The sequence below is a fragment of the Perognathus longimembris genome, chromosome 3 (assembly GCF_023159225.1).
Source record: "Perognathus longimembris pacificus isolate PPM17 chromosome 3, ASM2315922v1, whole genome shotgun sequence".
NCBI lineage: Eukaryota > Metazoa > Chordata > Mammalia > Rodentia > Heteromyidae > Perognathus > Perognathus longimembris.
In genome coordinates, this window is record NC_063163.1 from 66271512 (window position 1) to 66291218 (window position 19707).

The following is a 19707-nucleotide window of genomic DNA, read 5'->3' on the forward strand; positions in this document are numbered from 1 at the left end:
GCTCCACTTCTGGGGGGTTTTGGTGGTTAATAGAAGATTTTGGTGGTTAATTATTTGGAGATTCAAAGCCAGCTTGCTTTGAACTGTGATCCTCAGATCTCAGCCTCCTGAGTAGCTTGGAATACAAGTGTGAGCCACCAGTGCCTGGCTCTTTCCTTGTTTCTTTTTTTTTTTTTTTTTTTTTTTTTTTTGGAGGGGGGTGGTCGGTTGTGGGGTTGAACTCAGAGCCTAAGTGCTGTCCCTCAGCTTTTTTTTTTTTTTTTTCCTCTCATGGCTAACACTCTACCACTTTGAGCCACAGCTCCCCTTCCAGTTTTCTGGTGGTTCATTGAGGATAAGAGTCTCATGGACTTTCCTGCTCAGGCTGGCTCTGAATGGTGATCCTTAGATCTCAGCCTCTCAAGTAGCTGGGATTACAGACATGAGCCACTGGTGCCTGGCTCTTTCCTTGCATTCTTATCTCGGCCCTCATCCGCACTCAGAGCTCCTTGGGGTTCCAAGCAGCACCCTCACCCACAATCACAGCTTCATACTTAATAGCCTCTGACCTGCACTACGCTCCCACCCACACCCACCCAGCTCAACACACCTCTGCATCTGCAGGGCCTTCTCACCTCTGACCTCACCTGGGCTCCTAGGCCATGCGTCACCTCTCATCCACTCCACCAACTTCTAACTCCATTCCCCGTCTCACCCACCTGTGGTGGGTGTTGCTCCAGCTCACCCCACCCTCCCAGCCCTACTTTGTCCCTAAAATGCTCAGGGTGGATGTGGTTCCAGGCTGTGCCTGGCCTGGGGAGGCGGCGTGGAGCAGTGCTTCCAGCTGGAGCCCCAAGGTGGGGGTTACCAAATATAGCCAGTAGTCATGGAGTGAACAAAGTGCGGTGGTGTTTGTGGCTTTTGTGGGGGCAGCATCTCCAACCCAGTGTGGGAGGCCCTGGTGCTGACGGGCTACCCCCATGTCTCTTCTAATTGTCCCTCGGAATCTGGAAGGGTGAGAGTTGAGTGGGGGAATCCTGGGTGAGGTCATGGGGACCACCAGAGTGGAAAGTAGCTGCTTCACAGCCTCTGCCTCTTAGACCCCAAGTCCCAGACTATGGGGACATCAAGCCACAGCCCCCCTCCCACATACCAAAGGCTGTGATCAATAGATGTTCCAGGAGCCTCGTGCTGCTGTGTGCTGTGGGTATCCCGCCTGCCCAGCCAGATCCCGCACTTCCTGCCTGTAGTTCCAGGCTAGGGACAGCACATGAATTCTGACTTGAGGACCTGACGTCTCAAAGCCTCCCTCCGCACCCTCCCCACCCCCACCCCTTCTGTGTCACACAATTTCTCTGTGTCTCTTCCTAGCTCTCCCTCTTTCTCAATGTCTCCATCTGTCTCTCTGTCTCTGGCGCTCAATATATTCTTGTCTCTGTCTCTTTTCATTTGTGTCTCTTTCTGTCTCTATCTCTGTCACTCTCCATTGTTGTTTCCATCCCTGCCTCTCTTTTTCTCTCTCATCTCCTGTCTTTGTCCTCCATTCCCCTGTCACCTGCCTGCCACCGCCCCCCCCCGTCCCTGTGTTTCTGTGCTTTGCCTGACAGCTGTGTTTCTCCAGTTTTCTTGTTTGATATTTTTGTTTGGTGGTGGGTTGGTTTTGAGACAGGGTCTCACTATGTAGCTAAGGCTAGCCTTGAACACTGGTCCTCCTACCTCTCCCCTTAAGTAGCTGGGATTACAGGCGAGTGCTTCTCTCTCTCTCTCTCTCTTTTTCTTTCTCTCTCTCTCTCTCCTCTCTCTCCTGTTGGACCTATGTCTCTTGTGACCCCTGACTGGTCCGGGTAGTCCAGACACCCACTCTGAGGAGAAGGGCTCCGGTCAAGACGCTGGTGAATGGACTCTGGGCTCCCAGGAGACTTCAAGGCCCCAGGGACGCCAAGCTCAGTGGACATCGGAATGGTTTCATTGAGGGAAACAGTTGGGCTTTGAGGACAAAGGGGTAAAATTGAGGGTAGGATGGAGGTCCTTATAAAGCCAGGGCAGAGGTGCATCCAGGATATCATGACCAAGTGACCTGTCCAATGGAGCACAGGCCGGACCCCAGAAGGGAGGAGATCCATCCCAGTTCCGGTCCCCAGCAGGGGACATGCCACGTGGGGGCAGCAGCCAGCCCAGGGACAGAGTGGGGGACAAGGACAGAAGAGGATGTCCAGCAGGGCTTCTGAGTCTGCCAACATGCCTGTATGGAAAGGAGCGAGAGCCAGGGGGGCCAGGGCTCAGGCCTGTCTTCCCAGCTGCTCAGGAGGCTGAGGGCTGAGGATTGCAGTTCAAAGCCAGCCGGGGCAGGAAAATCTGTCAGACTTTTACTTCCCATGAATCACCAAAAAGCCAGCCTGGAGATGTGGTTCAAGGGGTAGAGCATCAACCTTGAGTGATAAAGCTAAGGGATTGCTTCAGGCCCTGAGTTCAAGCCCCAGTACCAGCATACACACACACACACACACACACACACACACACACACACACACACACACACAGCAAGGGTGGGCTCTAGCCCACGGGAGTTAATTTGCCAACTCTGGTGCTCTGGGAGGCTTTTCATTAGCCGGTGATCAAGGATGACTTAGAGGCTTCCAAAATTCATACATGGATGATGTGCACATGCATGGCCCCAAGCCTCCCAGTGCATCTCCCGTGGCACCTGCCACTCCAGGAACGCTCCCAGAACAGTGCACGGCCCACACCAGCCACACACCAAGGACTCACACTGGTAATCCTATCACTCGGGAGGCTGAGGTCTGAGGATCGTGGTTCAAAGCCAGCCTGGGTAGGAAGGTCTGTGAGACTCTTAGGTCTTACCTCTTACCTGAAAAGCCTGAGGTGGAGCTGTGGCTCAGGTGGTAGAGCACCAGCCTTGAGCATAAAAACAAACAACCTCAGGGACATCATCCAGGCCCTGAGTTCAAGCTCCGGGACTGGCACAAAAATAAATAAGGAAATAGATAACCCTGGCAATCACGAGTACTGAGTGGCTGAGCAGAGAAAGCTGGGGGTGGGGGTGGGGGGCGAGGCCCACGTGGGATCCCCACTTGAGTCACATTGACACACTGGAAAGTGTGAGAGAAAGGAGTGGTGAGTTAGACAGGGGCTGGGTGGGGAGCACAGGAAGAAGGGGAGGGTGCGTGGGGGCAGGGGAGGGGCTGAGCACCCCCCCCCCCCCTTCTCTATAGCTCTAAAGCAGGCTGCAGAACCGGGCTGCCTCATGCAGCTCATTGGGCAATTGTGGTTTCCTCGGAGAGCTCAGGCGAGTCGCCCTGCCCTGGCCCGGCTGGGGCCCTCGCTGCCAGGCATGGAGGAGACGATCGTGCAGCCCTCCGTGTTTGTGATAGACGGACAGACAGACATCCCATTCAGGAGGCTGGGGCACCACGCGGGGAGACGGCGCTGCAGCGCTGCCCGGGGCGGCCTGGCTGTCCTGCTGCTGCTCCTGGGAGCGGGGCTGGCGGCCCAGGGCTGGTTTCTACTGCGGCTGCACCAGCACCTGGCAGAGGTGGCCACCCGCCTGCCGGTGAGTGGGGCCTGGGGGGTCGGAGGGGGTGCTCCTGCGTTCACGGTGGTGTTGATGCACCTCAGTCTCCCCTCTGTGAAATGGGAATAACTGTAGAATAGCAAGTACGTAAGACACTGGAGTGTGGAGTGCCCAGGGCACAGCAAGGGCCCAACCAATCAGAAGCCACATTCTGATGTGTCTTTGTTCCTTCCATTGCTCTGTGTGTGTGTGTGTGTGTGTGTGTGTGTGTGTGTGTGTGTGTGTGTGTTCAAGCCCCAATCCCGGGGCTGGAACTCAGGGCCTGGGCACTGTCTCTGAGCTTTTTTTTTCCCTCAAGGCGAGGGCTCTACAACCTGAGCCACAGCTCCAAGTCTAGCTTCTGGATGTTTCATTTGGAGTTAGGAGTCTCACACACTTTCCTTGCCCGGGCTGGCCTTGAACCATGATCCTCAGATCACTCCTGAGTAGCTAGGATGACAGGCCTGAGCCACCAGCACCGGTGCCCTGTCTCTTCTGGCTTTCTGAGTAACTTTCGGTAGCAGTCTCTCTAGCTGTCTCCAGTGGGCCGTGGATGGGTCTGTGTGCCACGCTCCGGGCCACTGTGCTCAGCACTGCTCGGGTGGCCTTGCTCTGCACCTGGGTCTCTGTGTCCTGTCTCCTTGTGTTGGGATCCGGCAGCCACGTGGACGTGGGCTGCTGTCCTGAGCCCAGGGTCCTCTGTGCCAGTGGATGGGAACACACCTGTGCACACATGTGTGCTGAGATTCCACACGTGGTCTCTGGGCCTCTCATTGTAGACCAATGGATTCATGGGTCCACGCATGCCCAGCTGTCGGGCACCTGTGCCATAGAAGTGTGCTATCAAATGCTCACCTCCAGGTCACTGTCCCTGTGTCCAGCCATGTGGACGTCCGTGCACTGTGTATGTGTGCTGCTACTGGGGCTTGAACTCAGGGCCTGGGCGCTGTCCCTGAGCACTCTACCACTTGAGCCCCAGCTCCACGCCCAAATCTGGGAACAGTTCAAGTAAGAGACAAGCAACTTGTTCCCTGTTGTTTGTGTGTTGTTGTTTGAAGAGGGATTTTTTTTAGGGGTGGGAGGCAGGACCAAAGGTTTGTACTCAAATCCTTTGAATATGCTCAACTTGCTGCGCTCTGCCACTTGAGCCGGGCTTCCAGCCCAGCTTTGTGCTGGTTATTTTAAAGATAGGATCTCCCGGACTTTTCTTCCTCGGGATGGACAAACCGCTGCAACTCTCTGGAGTCCCGTCTCCTAAGCAGGGCTTTCACCCTTTCGTCTTTGTTGAAGAAGCCGCTTCGTGGCGGATGCTCTGTGCTGTCCACTGGCTCGGGGCTTAGACGCGGATGCCTGCAGGGGCTGTTGGGTGGCATGTGCCCCTGCACATGCACGTGTGGTTCTTCGTGGGAGCTCACGGGCCTGGTCTGGCTGCGTCTCGCCCCGCGTGTCTGCCTGGGGCCGGGAGTGGCACATCCTCACTGGGGATTGCCTCTTGCCTTGCAGGATGGAGATTCGGGCTCCTGGGAGAAGCTGATGCAAGGTGAGGGAGTCCTGTGCCCCAGGAGGGAGAGGGTTGGTTCCCACACCAGCTCCCGTTGCTCAACGTGATTTGCACAACCTATAGGGGCCCCTCCCCCAGGCCTGAGAAGCAGAAGTTTGGGTCACTCCGGAAGGGGTGGGCTTGACCCTCACTCTACTCCCCACCCCACCAAGATGGCCCTGATAACCCCCTAGGAGGCTGACTTGTACCCTTGCTGGCTGCTTCTCACATTTGACCCTCTCTCCGCAGAGCAAAGGTCCCACCTGGCCAAGCCAGCTGCACACCTCACAGGTGAGGGGGACGTTCCTGGTCCAGGTGTGGGTGATGGGGCTCGGGGTGTCCTGGCAGAGCACATGAAGGCAGGTATTCATATATTCCCAGAGTTCCAAGAATGTAGACTGTGGGGGCTCTGAAGGGGGTGAGGAGGGAAGACACCTCGGAGACCCTCGGAGAATGCCCGAAGTCACAGTCAGCCCAACCCTGGTTGTTCAAATGACTACAAAGTCCCATAGTTATATAAGAGACTCATATAAAAAACCATTTAACAGTGGTGCTTTGGCTCAAGTGGTAGAGTGCTAGCCTTGAGCTGAAGAGCTCAGGGACAGCACCCAGGCCCAGACTTCACGTCCCACAACTAACAACAAGAACAAGAACAACAAAGCTATTAGCCAGGCACCAGTGGCTCACACCTGTAATCCCAGCTACTCAGGAGGCCCAGATCTGCGGGTCATAGTTCGAAGCCAGCCTGGGTAGCAAAGTCCATGAGATTCTTTTTTCCAATTAAGCAGCAAAAAGTGGGAAGTGGGGCTGTGGCTCAAAGTAGTAGAGCGCTAGCCTTGAGCAAAAGAGCTCAGGGACAGCGCCCAGGTCCTGAGTTCAAGCCCCATAACCTGCCAAAAAAAAAAAAAACAAAGAAAGAAAAAGGTCAGGGTCAGCACTTGGGCCATGAGTTCAAGCTGTAGGGTTGGCGTGTGTGCGTGCTCGTGCACACACACACACACACATACACACACACGAATGGCACACATACCCATCAGCTCTTCCCTTCTCTCTCTGTCTCTCTCTCACCAGGCGCCAACACCAGCTTGATGGGCAGCGGAGGTCCACTGCTGTGGGAGGCCCAGCTGGGCCTGGCCTTCCTGAGGGGTCTCAGCTACCACAACGGGGCCCTGGTGGCCCCCAAGGCTGGCTACTACTATGTCTACTCCAAGGTGCAGCTGCGTGGCGTGGGCTGCCCACAGGGGCTGGCCAGTGGCCTTCCCGTCACCCATGGCCTCTACAAGCGCACGCCCCGCTACCCCAGGGAGCTGGAGCTGCTGGTCAGCCGCCGGTCGCCCTGCGCCCGCTCCCCCAGCTTCCGCGTGTGGTGGGACAGCAGCTTCGTGGGTGGCGTGGTGCACCTGGAGGCCAGGGAGGAGGTGGTCGTGCGGGTGCCTGGTGAGCGCCTGGCCCAGCTCCATGATGGCGCCCACTCCTACTTTGGAGCTTTCATGGTGTGACGGAAATAGAAACGTTGGAACAGACAGGATGTGTGGCTGGCTCCAGAGCATGGGAAAGTCAGCTAGCAGAGATCTCAGAGGAGCCCCCTCCTCCTTCCACAGCACCCCCAAAACTCGGCCAAGACCTCAGCTACCTGGAAGACTTGAAAACCCAGCAGAACCTTCCAGAAAACGAATCATAGACCTCACACAGGCAATACTAAAGACAATGGCCTGGAGACTTATGGGGAGCAGTCTGTAGGCCCCCCCAAAGAATACTTGGAGGACCTGATTTGCCTGATATTCAGGTGGAAATGACAGGTTTGTCTGCTTTGACTGGAGAAGACAGAAGGATGTGGGATTCCAGCATTTGGAGAGTTGGAGAAGGGAAACCGAGTCAGCCTCACTGTGGTCACAAGGGTGGCTGGGGACATTCGTCACCCGGGCCTCACACAGAGCCCAGCCACACATGGTCAGCCACACGTGGTCACCATCACATCCTCTGTCTCACCCACGGGCTCGTGTTGGCCAATTGCTGTGCTGTGGATTCTTCCACCATAGTGACTTCCGGTTATCAAGGCAACGTCCGGGCTTCGTGACACAGTTGTGTGGCAGCGACCTCAGCCCCGAGGGCTAGCACAGGGTGGGGCACTTGGAACCCCGTGGCTCATGCCTGTCACCCCAGCTACTCAAGAGGCTGAGATCTGAGGATCACGGTTCCCGCCTGGGCAGGAAAGTCCATGAGTTGCTTATCTCCAATTACTCACCAGAAAACCAAAAGTGGAGCTGTGGCTCAAGTGGTAGAGTGCCAGCCTTGAGTGAAAAATCAAGGGATAGCACCCAGGCTCTGAGTTCAAGCACCAGGACTGGAGCCAAAAATGAGATGTTCCATTCAGAGATCCCCAGGTACTCTGTCTCATGTCCTCAGTCAAAGTCTTTTCTGTCACTACTGTAGACAGACAGACAGACAGACAGACACACACACACACACACACACACACACACACTCCCTTCCCAGACTAGACTAGCTCTTTTCTATAGCCTGGGCCCCTTGGCCTCTGCTGGTTGAAATAAAGAATAATTAATTATCTGAGCTTGGCCTTGTAGTTGTTGGGAGAAGACAAGGGTGGTGGAAGATGGTGTTCAGCATTGCCCCCCAGGGAGCCCTATGGAGAAGGGAAGGCAGAGGTGGAGGAAGGGGGAGATAGGAGAAGACCCCCATCTCCTAAAAAAAAAAAAAAATAGAGGCACCTGGCAAGGAACCCGACTGGACATTGTCAGGCCACGGTGACAGAGTTGAAGCAGGGGAGATGGGGGGGGGGGGGCAGAGGAAGATACACATTCAAGCCAGACACCAGTGGCTCACACCTGTCATCCTAGCTCCTTAGGAGGCTGAGATCTGAGGATCACAGTGCAAAGCCTGCCCAGGCAGGAAAGTCCCCGTGAGACTCTTGTCTCCAGTCAATCACCAGCAAACTAAAAGTGGTGCTGTGTGTCAAAGTGGTAAAGTGCTAGCCTTAAGCCAAACACAGACAGCGCCCACCTGGAGCTCAAGCCCCACAACTGACCAAAAAAAAAGATGCTCATTCAAAGCCAATGGCATATGTAAATGAGCATATATAAATAGACATATGTAAATGTGTGTGGATGTGTAGATGCTAATGCGCAGGCCACTGGTAGCTGGAAAGAAGCAGCTGCTTTCTAGGATCTGAATGGGGAAAGGGGGGGCAATTCATCTCCCAGGTTAGGTTTAAAGGGAAATCAGACTGGGTATGAAAATAACTGTGCTGTGGCACCTGGTACACATTCAGAGCTTGATAAATGAACCAGTGCCTACGAGATGCACACATATATTGAGAAAGAGCAACATTTAACTTTTTTGTTTCTCATTTTCTGTGCCTGTTCTGAGCTTGAACTCAGGGCCTGAGCACTATCCCTGAGCTTTTTTGCTTGTGGTTATCCCTCTACCATTTGAGGCATAGTTCCATTTCTGGCTTTTTGCTGATTAACTGGAGTTAAGAATCTCATGGCCTTACCTGCCTAGCCTGGCTTTGAACTGTGATCTTCAGATCTCAGCCTCCTGCATAGCTAGGATTACAGGCATGATTACAGGATTACTGGTGTCCGGCTAATGTTTTGGATTTGGGTTTTATTGTTTTTGTTTTAGATAAGTTCTCACTAAGTTGCCCAGGCTGGTCTGGAACCTGTAGGCTCCTGTGACCCTCCTGTTTCAGCCTCCCAAGTTAGCTGGGACTACAAGCATGTGCTACTGCACTAGCTTCCATCTATCCATGTGTACCTAAGCCCTGGACAGATGTTATGCCCCCACCTGCAGAGCCTGTGACTAGAGAGAGGCAGGGACTGACTCCTCCTATCCCTGATTCGCAGTGAATAGGGGGAGGAATTTTTCTACCCCCCCATCCCTGCTGGGCTAGTGGTGGGAGGTGACAGGCCCCAAAATATCCAGCACCAGCCCCCACTGGAGTTTCCTCTCTGCTCATCATGGTCTTTCTGTTTCCGTGGCTTTGATGAGGAGACGAAGGTGTCGGGGACAGTGAATTTATAAAAGCCACCATCAACCACCCACTTCCGCCTGGGGATGGAACCAGAACTTTCTCTGAGAGGGGTTTTGCAGCCCTGGGGAGGAGAGAAGGAAGAAGAGGAGGAGGTGGGTGAGGAAGGGAGGTAGGAGGAGGGAAGAAGTAGAGGGGAGAAGGAAATAGAGAAAGGGAGGAGAGAAGGAGAGGATGAGGAGAGGCAGGACAGAAGCCGGAGGGTCAGGCAGCCCCTGGCCCAGGCTGCTGCCCCACTGTCTCTATTTCTGAGAAGCTCATGTGCTTCATTTCCTTTGTCACCTGTTGGGCCTCACTGCTGATTGACCGGGTCCTGGGGACAGCAGGCCTAGGCAGGAAACTCTCTCGATTCTCTCCATGGCCGGCTAAGACCCAAGGTGGAAGATCTGAGACTGGAAATAAGAAAGCACGTGACTCATATCCCAGTTGAACACAGCGTCCCTCCACAGCCTTGAGGGGGAAAGGCTGCCGAGAAACAGGGTAGTTCTTATGCTGCAGCGTGGAGACCTGAGTTCAAATCCCTGCTCCATCACTTCCCAGCCAAGCACCCCTGGGCTCCATTCTAGGCTTCCTCGGGCCTCAGTTTCCCCTTATGTATTATAAGGTGAAGAGTGATCTCTCCCTTTTCCAGGTTCCTGTGAGATTAAACAACCTGAAACTTGGGGTCTTTAGGATGAACTCTATCATCTCCAGTTGACATTCTCTTTGTAAATAGAGTTCTTTCTTTTCATTTTTTGGTCGGATGTAGGGCTTGAACTCAGGGCCTGGGTGCTGTCCCTGAGCTCTTTTTGCTCAAGGCTAGCGCTCTACCACTTTGAGCCACAGCTCCACTTTGGGTTTTCCGATGGTTAGTTAGAGGTAAGAGTCTTATAGAGACCTTTCTGCCTGGGCTGGCTTTTAACTGCGATCCTCAGATCTCAACCTCCTGAGTAGCTGGGATTCAAGACGTGAGCTACCAGTGCCCTGCCAAGTACAGCTATTTCTGTGGTTTTGATAAGTAAATAGCTCTCCAAACATGTGTGATAAAGGTGTCTTCCTCAGGTTGTGACCCACTCCAAAGGCAGTGGGAACTCTGAAGAGATGGGGGTCCAGGGAGGAGACCTTTTGGTAACTGGGAATTGCCTTCAAAGGAAATAATGAGAACACCCCCTTCCCCCCAGTTCATTTCTTTCCTTTTGACCTGCACTTCCCAGCCGTGAGGTGAGAAGCTTCCTCCCTCCCTCTGCTCAGCCCATGACAAGGAGCCCCAAGCCTCAAGCCACTGACCATAGACTTCAGCCTCTAAAACTGTCTGTGGATTGCCTGCGTATCTGAATTTCCAATTCTGTTATGACATCAATGGTGGCCCAACATCCGCAAGCTACCTCTACTCGCTTGGGGCTTTCGGTTTTGTTTGTTGGTTTTTTTGTTTGTTTGTTTGGAGCCAGTCCTAGGGCTTGAACTCAGAGCCTGAGCACTGTTGCTGAGCTTTATCTGCTCAAGGCGAGTGCTCTACCACGAGCCACAACTCTACTTCCAGCTTTGTGGTGGTTAATTGGAGGTAAGAGTCTCAAGAACTTTCCTGTCCAGGCTGGCTTTGAACTATGATCCTCAGATCCTCAGTCTCCTGAGTCGCTGGGATTACAGGCATGAGCCACCAGCACCCGACAACATGGTATATTTCGGACATGGTGATTAGAAGTCAATATTTAAATGTGAGAACAGTTTGATGTGGACTAATCCAGATTTCTGGATGTTTCTTCTTGTTGGCCATATTGAGATTTGAAATTGGGGCATCTCCCTTCCTAGGCAGATACTCTTCCACTTGAACCATGCCACTAGTCTTCTAGCTTTTAGTTTGTTTCCCATACTCAACCTGACACTTTCTCTCTGGCTGGCGTCTGACTACAATCCCTCTACTTCCCGCAAATAGCCGCGACCACAGGCACGCACGACCTCCCTGCACTTGCTTTTTGAGATAAGGTTTTGCTAGCATTCAATGAGCTGCGTGTGCTGCCCCACACCTGTGATCCCAGCAGTTTGGGAGCTAGAGATGGGGGAACATCACAGTTCAAGGCCAGTCTTAGCTGCCCTCCCACACTCCCACTGCCAGGCCAAAAAAATTAAAAAATAAATAAAACAGCAAGAACTTCATCTCAACAAAAATAAGTTAGGCATGATGGCACACATCTGTAACCCTAGCTACTCAGCAGGCTGAGATCTGAGGATCACAGTTCAAAGCCAGCTTGAGCAGGGAATTCCATGAGATACCTTTCATGAGTCACCAAAAAGCCAAACGTGGAGCTGCAGCTCAATTGGTAGAGCACTATCCTTGGGTTTAAAAGCTCAGGGACAGTACCCAGGTCCTGAGTTCAAGCCCCAGCATGCAGTGCACACACACACACACACACACACACACACACACACAGCCTAGGCAGGTCACTTCTGCTTTATCCCCACTGTCCGAGACTAGCAGCTGAGCTCTCTGTTTGCCCAGGCTTTGTTCATGAAGCCAGTGTTGGGGCGAGTGGAGGCACAGGAAATTCTTTGAGGCTGTCTGTGGCTTTAAGTGCCCAGTGACACGACTGAGTCACTTCCTTTTGGAGAACCTGCTACCTCTCCAACCTCTGTCCCAGCCCCTTCAAGCTGTGAGTTCCCCTCCCGTGTGGGATTTCCGTATCACTAGAGCTGTACTCAGAAACAAGACATAGGAACTTTCCCATCCGTGATGGACTGAGTCACGTCCCTTTCTCCAAAAATCCTCATACAAAAAGCTCAACCCCCTCCCAAAACCTTAGGAAGAGAGTAGACTTGAAGATAGCTTTTCTTTTCTTTCTAGGTCCAAAACTGGGAATTGAACTGGGTACCTGTAGCCAATCTTGCTCATTGGCTTAATGCACTACCAACTCAACTGCCCCTCCAGCCCCGTGAAGATACTTTTTAAATAGGATGTTAACTTTAAACAAGTCACTACATCAATACATCAATCTAAGACTAAAGGTCTTAGAAAGACATGTTCGCCACGCATCGTGAGGCACACCTGTAATCCCAGGTACTCAGGAAACTGGAGGATTGAGATTTCAGGCCAGCCCAGTCAAAATGTATCAAGACTCTAGGTAGACAAATAAGCTGGGCTTGGTGGACCACTCTACTCAGGAGGCCAAGGTAGGAGGAACTCTGTTTGAGGTCAGTCCTGGAGAGAAAAACAAACACAAAACTCTAGCAAAAAATAAAGCAGGGCTGGAAATATGGTCTAGTGGTAGAGTGCTTGCCTCGTACACATGAAGATGAAGCCCTGGGTTTGATTTCTCAGTACCACATATATAGAAAAATCCAGAAATGGTGCTATGAGTCAAGTGGTAGAGTGCTAGCCTTGAGTAAAAAGAACCCAGGAACAGTGCCCAGTTCCTGAGTTCAAGCCCCAGACTGGCAAAAATAATAATAATAACTAAAACAGTCAGGCATTGATGGTTCATGCCTAGAATCCCAGCTACTCAGAAGACTGGGATCTAAGGATCTCACTCCAAAGCCAGCCCAGGCAGAAAAGTCTGTGGGACTTTTATATATAGTTAACTAGCAAAAAGATGTCCGTGGGACTGGGAATGTGGCTTAATGGTAGAGTAGTTGCCTGGCATGCATGAAGCCCTGGGTTCAATTCCTCAGCACCACATACATAGAAAAAAGCCGGAGGTGGTACTGTGACTCAAGTGGTAGAGTGCTAGTTTTGAACAAAAGAAGCTCGGGGACAGTGCCCAGGCCCTGAGTTCAAGCTCCAGGATTGGCACAAAATAAAAAAAAGCTGGGCATGGATCTGTGTTCAAGTGGTAGAGGACCAGCTTTGAGCAAAAAAAGCTCAGAGACAGTGTCCCGGCCCTCAAAGCCTCAGAACCAGCACACACACGCCCCCCAAAAAATAATCTAAAGCAAAAAAAAAGACCTAAAGTAAACTAGGTATTACTAGTTCACCTGTAATCCCACCTACTCAGGAGACTGAGATCTGGAGGAGCACAGTTCAAGGCCAGCCCTGGGGGAAAAGTTCACAAAACCCCTTCTCAAGCCCCTACCTGGGTGCGGTGACATGCACCTGTCATCCCAAATTACATGGAAGGCTGAAATGGAGAGGATCGCGCTTCCAGGCCTGCCTAGGAAGAAAAGACAAGTCTGTGAACAGACTCCATCTCCACGAGGGAAGCTGGGGTGGGGGACCCTGTGATCCCAGCTAAGGATCCGCCCCCAAACAGGCGGCTGGCAGCCTGGGCGCGGCCTGGGTGGGAGAGCGTCCGCTCGCGCCCCCTGGCGGCCCTGCGGCACACCGCAGCCAAAGGACGCTCACTCCTTCAGCCAGGGCCGGGCCCTCGGGGCAGGAGAGTATCCACAGGCCTCTACCTAAGCCCATCAGGTTGGCGCGGCGGTGGCGCAGGGGTCGCTGGAGCAAGCACAGGTAACCTAAAGCGGGCGGATCACAGCTCAGGTAGGAATCAAGACTCTATCCTGAAAATTACCAGAGGGGAAAAAATCAGAGCTGGAGGCGGGGCTCCTGCCTGGGGGCGTGGTTCTAGCCAAGGGGGTGTGGCTTGAGAGTGCTGGGGCGTGGCTGGCAAGCTAAAGGGTGGCCAGATGTATAGGGGGCGTGGCTAAGGAGCCAGGGCAGCCCAATGCGGTGGGCGTGGTCCCGTGTGGGGGCGTGGCTCGATGCCTGGGGCGTGGCCAGAGACATAAGGGTCTCTGGCAGTAGGGCATGACCCCAGCCATGAGTCCGGTCAAGGGGTAGAAATGGAGATCTGCTCAGTAGAGCTCCCGTGGCTCCCGCCTGGAATACCACCTGTGCCAAATGGGGAGGCTGAGGGGCAGGGTGAGGGCAGGCAAGTCCCAAACAGCTGGAGGAATTTCCCTGTCCCCCGCGGCAGGCCCCGGGGCAGGCTCCGGGCTTGCCCGGAGGGGACCTCCCGGGGGCGCCCCGACTGGGCTGCGAATGGAGGCAGACGGGGTGGGGAAGGCAGAGGAGGGCCTGGGGCCCATGGGGCCTTGGGTGCCGCCCAGGGCCTCCTGGTGCTGAGCATAGTCACCCCCTGCTTCCACTGGGGAGGCACAGGAGGCCCACACCTGCCATCCAGAGATGCCTGGGGATCTCGGGGTGGAGGAGTCCCTGCTCGATGACTCAGGGGATACTGGGTGAAGGGAACATCCATGAGGGCGGAAATAAGACAGGAGGGGGTGGTTGCCATTTAAAGTAGGGCCCTGATGGGGGAACCCTGTGAGGGGCTTGGGAGAAAGGCCTGAGGGGGCCGCAATCTTCCCGCTGTCTGTTGGAAGTTCCTCCCCACCGTCGGGCCTCTGACATTCCTCCTAGACCAGGACTCATGGTGGACGCTTGGTCCGCTCCCTTGTTTGACCTTCAGGACCTCTGACCCTTCTGAGCCCTAGAATGTGTCTGTCTGTCTGTCTGTCTCTGTCTCTCTCTTCCTCTTCTTCTCCTCCATCTTCCCCCTCTCCCTCTACTTCTTTCCCCAGGCTGTGCTGGAATATGGGGTGGAGCTGCGTGGCAGCGGGAGGTAGCAGCTGGGCCTCCATGGACACACACACACACACACACACACACACACACACACACACACACACACCCCACAGAGTAATCAAATAAAATATATCACCAATTGTTCAAGAAAACCTGCACAATCAGTCCACTTAAAAATTCTTAGATCCTGGGGTTTGAACTCAGGACCTGGGCACTGTCCCTGAGCTTCTTTTGCTCAAGGCTAGTTCTCTACCACTTGAGCCACGGCACCACTTCCAGCTTTTTGATGGTGAATTGGGAAGAAGAGTCTATGAACTTTCCTGCCTGGGTTGGCTTTGAACAGTGATCCTCAGATCTCAGTCTCCTGAGTAGCTAGGATGACTGGTGTGAGCCACCAGCATCCATCTTTTCTTGGTGTTTCGAAACAGGATCTCACCCTGTCATCCAGGCCAGCCCTTAGCTACCCATCTCCCTGCCTCATCTCCTGCAAGCTGGGCATGCTCTCCCACGCCTGATATCTTTTGACTGTTGAATACTATCCATCCTGTCAAATATGAAGTGACAGCTCATTCTGATTTTGATTTCATTTTTGTAAGGATTAGTGAAGTTGAACATCTTTTTACATACTTATTTGCTGCCCATATATCGTTTTAAAGAAATAGTCTTTCTCCTCCTCTTTTCCTTCCTTTGTTCCTTCTTTCCTTCTTTCTTCCTTCCTTTCTTTCTGAGACAAGATGTCACTGTGTAGGCTAGCCTTGGCTTCTCCATCCTCATGCCTCAGCCTTCTGAGTGCAGGTGTTAGAAGCACGAACCAGGATGCCCGTTAATATCGTCACCCACTCTTTTTTTTTTTTTTTTTTTTTTGGCCAGTCCTGGGCCTTGGACTCAGGGCCTGAGCACTGTCCCTGGCTTCCTTTTTGCTCGAGGCTAGCACTCTGCCACTTGAGCCACAGCGCCGCTTCTGGCCGTTTTCTGTATATGTGGTGCTGGGGAATCGAACCTAGGGCCTCGTGTATCCGAGGCAGGCACTCTTGCCACTAGGCTATATCCCCAGCCCCTGTCACCCACTCTTTAACCACACTAGTTGCTTTTGCTGTCACTGTTTTCTCTCATTTCTTATCATTGTTTTTGTTGTTAAGTTGTAAGTGTTCTGCGTTTTTGGATTCTAGACACTTGGATTCTAGCTAGACACTTTGTATTCTAGACACTTTGGCTTGCAAATATTCTCTCCTCTCAATCAGTTGTTTTCTCTCTCCAATGACCATTTCACTGACAAAATTTTTTTAACATTACCTGACAACCTAGTCTCTAGTTAATAGATTAATGTACAGTCTAATATTTACAATATTATATAATATAGTCTATAATATTATATGACTATAGACTATAATATTATCTCAGGATAAGCTACCTCTAAATTTAATGCTCTACATCTTTCTAATCTTTTTAAAAATTTATTTATTAATTAAACAAAAATTTTTGACAAGGTGTTGTGCACAAAGGGTACAGTTACATAGTAGGGCAGTGTGTACATTTCTTGTGATATCTTACACCCTGTTTTTCTTTCCCTTCCCTAGGTAAGGTAGACATATATACAATACACAGTATACCAAGAACATATACAGTAGCCACGTGGCCTACGCCAAAGAAAATTCGCCTAGGGCTTTAAATGTAATGTCGACAGTAGACAATATGTCAACAATAGTCTTTTTTAAAAAATAATAATGGTAACATTCATTTATTTGCAACTTTATGCTAAACTTATTCCCGTGCCACAAGTTTTTGTTTCTTCAGTTTCTTCTGGGATACCTTTTTCTTCTGTGCAACTTCCTCTTCTGGTTTAGGAACAATCTGCTCCTTTTCAGTGAGGATCATCTCAATGTGGCAGGGGGAGCTCATGTATGGGTTAATCCTACCATGGGCTCTGTAAGTTCGGCGGCGCATCTTGGGTGCTTTGTTCACCTGGATGTGTTCAATGACCAGGGAGTCTACATCTAAACCCTTCAGTTCAGCATTACTCTCTGCATTCTTAAGCATGTGCAGCAGAAATTCAGCACTCTTTTTGGGCCACCGACCCTGTGTCCAACCCCACTGTTTGGCCTGGGCACACCTGCCAACTCCACCATTGTAATGCTGGAAGGGCACACATTGCTTCTTTAAAGTGACATCTTTCAGGTATTTGGTAGCTTTTTGGATATGCATACCCTTGATGGCCTGGCCTGTTTCTCTGGTGTTCTTAAAGTGAACACAAAGATTCGAACCTCGTGACTTGCATGATTATGTGGGGTTTTCTGGGTCTAGGGAGTAGCTAACCATTTTCACAGGTTACCTCAGGCCGCTTACAGGAAGAGCAACAATAGTCTTATATGAACGTACATACATAGCTTTTGAGCTATTGTGATCCACTGAGAGGTCTATTATTGACCTTTATATGTTGAGTAGTTGTTTGGTTTTAGTTACATAATATAGGGTCGCTGACCCAAACCTGTGGGAGATACCATTTGATAAGAAGTTTTTGGTTTCGCAGACCTGGTCTCTACTGTCTCCCCCTCCCCGCTCCTTAACAGTCATATATCAAGGAGACCATGCCCCTTTGTTTTCTGTGTTCTAGGTTTGTCTCGCTCAACATTATTTGTTCAAGTTCTGACCATTTCCCTGTGAATACCAATATTTCACCATTTCTAATCGCTATGTAGTATTCCACTGTGTATAGGTACCATATTTTTTTGATCCATTCATCTGTGGAGGGGCATCTGGGTTGTTTCCATATTTTGGATATTGTGAATTGTGCAGCGATAAACATGGAAGTGCAAATGTCTTTTTGATATCTTGGGACCTGTTGTTCAGGATAGATGTCTAGGAGTGGTATGGCTGGGTCATAGGGTAGGTCTATGTTGAGCTTTTTGAGAAACCTCCATACTGTTCTCCAAAGTGGTTGTACTAATTTGCACTCCCACCAACAATGGAGAAGGGTTCCTCTTTCCCCGCACCTCCTCCAGCATTTGTTGTTGCCTGAGTTCAGAGTATGGGCCATTCTAACTGGGGTGAGGTGGTATCTCAGGGTTGTTTTTATTTGCATTTCCTTTACTGCCAGGGATGCTGAACATTTCCTCACATGTTTCTTTGTCATTTTTATCTCTTCTCTTGTAAAGTCTCTCTTTAGCTCCTTTGCCCATTTCCTAATTGGTTTACTGGGCTTGGAGGGGCTTAGTTTTTTGAGTTCTCTGTAGATGACAGATATTAGGCCTTTGTCTGTTGCTGTGCTGGTAAAGATCCTTTCCCATAGGGTTGGCTGTCTTTCTAGTTTGGTGGCTATGTCCTTAGCTGTGCAGAAACTTATTATTTTGTAGTAGTCCCATTTGTTGAGTCTCTCCCCTAACTATTGTGCCCCTGGGACTATATTCAGGAAGTTCCTTCCTGTGCCTATAAGTTCTAGTGTCTTTCCTACTCTGTCTTTCAGTAGTTTCAAGGATTTAGGTCTGATGTTGAGGTCCTTGATCCATTTTGAGTTGATCTTGGTGCATGGTGATAGGCTAGGGTCCACTTTGAGTTTTCTGTATATGGCTGCCCAGATCTTTCTAATCTTAATCACAGATACATTGGCACAGTATCTGTAGTTACTGCAAATTACCATACAGTTGAGGTAACACAGAAAATTTCACAGAGAAGTGAAAAACCTATTGATTTTTCTGCCCGTAAGTGAAAGCTGGAAACCGTCAGTGACATTTTAGTAAATGAGTATTTATAGCATCCAACTGCTTCGGAAATGGGTTAAGTGAAGTTTTGTGACCCAGTAACAAATCAGCACTGTTTATTGGTTTAGGAATCATTTTAATTGGTAATAAATGCCCAAAATGTCGAATTTTAACCAAGACCTGTCCATTTTAATATGAAAAAATGAGGATTAAAGGGACTTAGTATTTCTGTTTTTTCTAACAGAATTTCCTGAAGGACTTATGTCCAAGTATTTGAGAACTTCTCCCAAAGCTACTTTGAAACATTATGTGCAATTAAGTTGTTAGACAAACTTACATTACATGATTGTTAGGTCTGTTTTCTTGAGCTTATAATGTACCTGGAAAATAAACTTCTTGAGGAAAAAAACAAAGACCATACTCATTATTGGAGGACTCTATATGCAAACAAGACAGTGTTTAGACAGTAAACTTTAAACCCAAGACAATAGTTGATACTTTTATATGCTCATAGTAAATTGATGTTCTAGAATGTATGCTTTTGTGTTGTTTTTTTACAAAGTTTTCATGTGTTAAAGCAAAGTGTTTTAAATGTATAACTCTTTGAGTTAGCCCAAGCATAGATACGCTACGCTAAAAGCCATTGTGAGCCAAGTGCCGTGGCTCACGCCTGTCATCCCAGCTACTCAGGAGGCTGAGAGCTGAGGATCAAAGTCAGCCCAGCCAGGAAATTTACTGAGGCCCTCATCTCCAATAAACTACTCAGAAAAAGCCAGAAGTGGTGCTATGGTGCAAGAGGTGCTAGTCTTGAGCCAAAGAAGCTCAGGGACAGTGTCCAGGCCCTGAGTTCACACACCAGGCCCACACCAAAAAACAAAACAAGAAAATCCATGTTCCAGTTTGTGTATAATATTAATGTGCAACTTTTGATTTCAATTTTTTTAATATAATGACTTAAGAGGTGACATTATAAAAAAAAAAAAGCCAAGGAATGTACTCTTTACCTGACTTATGTGACTGACCCCTCTGTACATCACCTTTATATTAACAATTAGAAAAAATTGCAAAACAAAAAACTCCATAAAACTTAAACCCAAAAACCCCATAGTGGCTTACATTTTAAAAAAAAATCACTGAGCGCTGATGGCTCACACCTGTAATCCTGGCTACTCAGGAGTGACCTGAGGATCATGGTTCAAAGCCAGCCAGAGCAGGAAAGTCTATGAGGCTCTTAACGCCAATGAACCACCAGAAAATCGAAGTGGCACTGTGGCTCAAGTGGTCGAGCACTAACCTTGAGCTGAAGCGCTCAGGGACAGCACCCAGGTCCTGAGTTCAAGACCCACCACCCACAAAAAATAAGTAAGTAACTAGTTA

General features: G+C 50.5%; 2 protein-coding genes across 3 annotated transcripts; one reads left to right on the plus strand and one right to left on the minus strand.

The window, feature by feature from the left end:
- The first annotated feature begins 3331 nt into the window (after positions 1 to 3331).
- Tnfsf14 (TNF superfamily member 14) lies at positions 3332 to 6605 on the plus strand. Of its 2 annotated transcripts, none has more exons than XM_048340859.1 (4): positions 3332 to 3550; positions 5054 to 5090; positions 5340 to 5381; positions 6162 to 6605. In XM_048340859.1, the coding sequence occupies exons 1-4, from the start codon at positions 3332 to 3334 to the stop codon at positions 6587 to 6589; spliced, it is 726 nt and encodes a 241-aa protein (XP_048196816.1). In that variant the 3' UTR covers positions 6590 to 6605. The 2 variants fall into 2 exon arrangements, with proteins under 2 accessions (XP_048196816.1, XP_048196817.1); XM_048340860.1 differs by having other exon boundaries at positions 3332 to 3454.
- A 9749-nt stretch (positions 6606 to 16354) lies between these two features.
- On the minus strand, positions 16355 to 16986 carry LOC125347925 (60S ribosomal protein L17-like). Its single transcript, XM_048340861.1, has one exon. The coding sequence runs from the start codon at positions 16835 to 16837 to the stop codon at positions 16397 to 16399; it is 441 nt and encodes a 146-aa protein (XP_048196818.1). The 5' UTR covers positions 16838 to 16986; the 3' UTR covers positions 16355 to 16396.
- Between the last annotated feature and the right edge of the window lie 2721 nt (positions 16987 to 19707).

What these genes read in the sequence shown, in the direction of transcription:
- Tnfsf14 (XM_048340859.1), top strand. Translation starts at nt 3,332, where the DNA reads ATGGAGGAGACGATCGTGCAGCCCTCCGTGTTTGTGATAGACGGACAG. An exon ending in CTGGGAGAAGCTGATGCAAG is followed by an intron (nt 5,091 to 5,339) that starts GTGAGGGAGTCC and finishes CTCTCTCCGCAG; the next exon opens with AGCAAAGGTCCCACCTGGCC. An exon ending in GCCAGCTGCACACCTCACAG is followed by an intron (nt 5,382 to 6,161) that starts GTGAGGGGGACG and finishes CTCTCTCACCAG; the next exon opens with GCGCCAACACCAGCTTGATG.
- LOC125347925 (XM_048340861.1), bottom strand. Translation starts at nt 16,837, where the DNA reads ATGCATATCCAAAAAGCTACCAAATACCTGAAAGATGTCACTTTAAAG.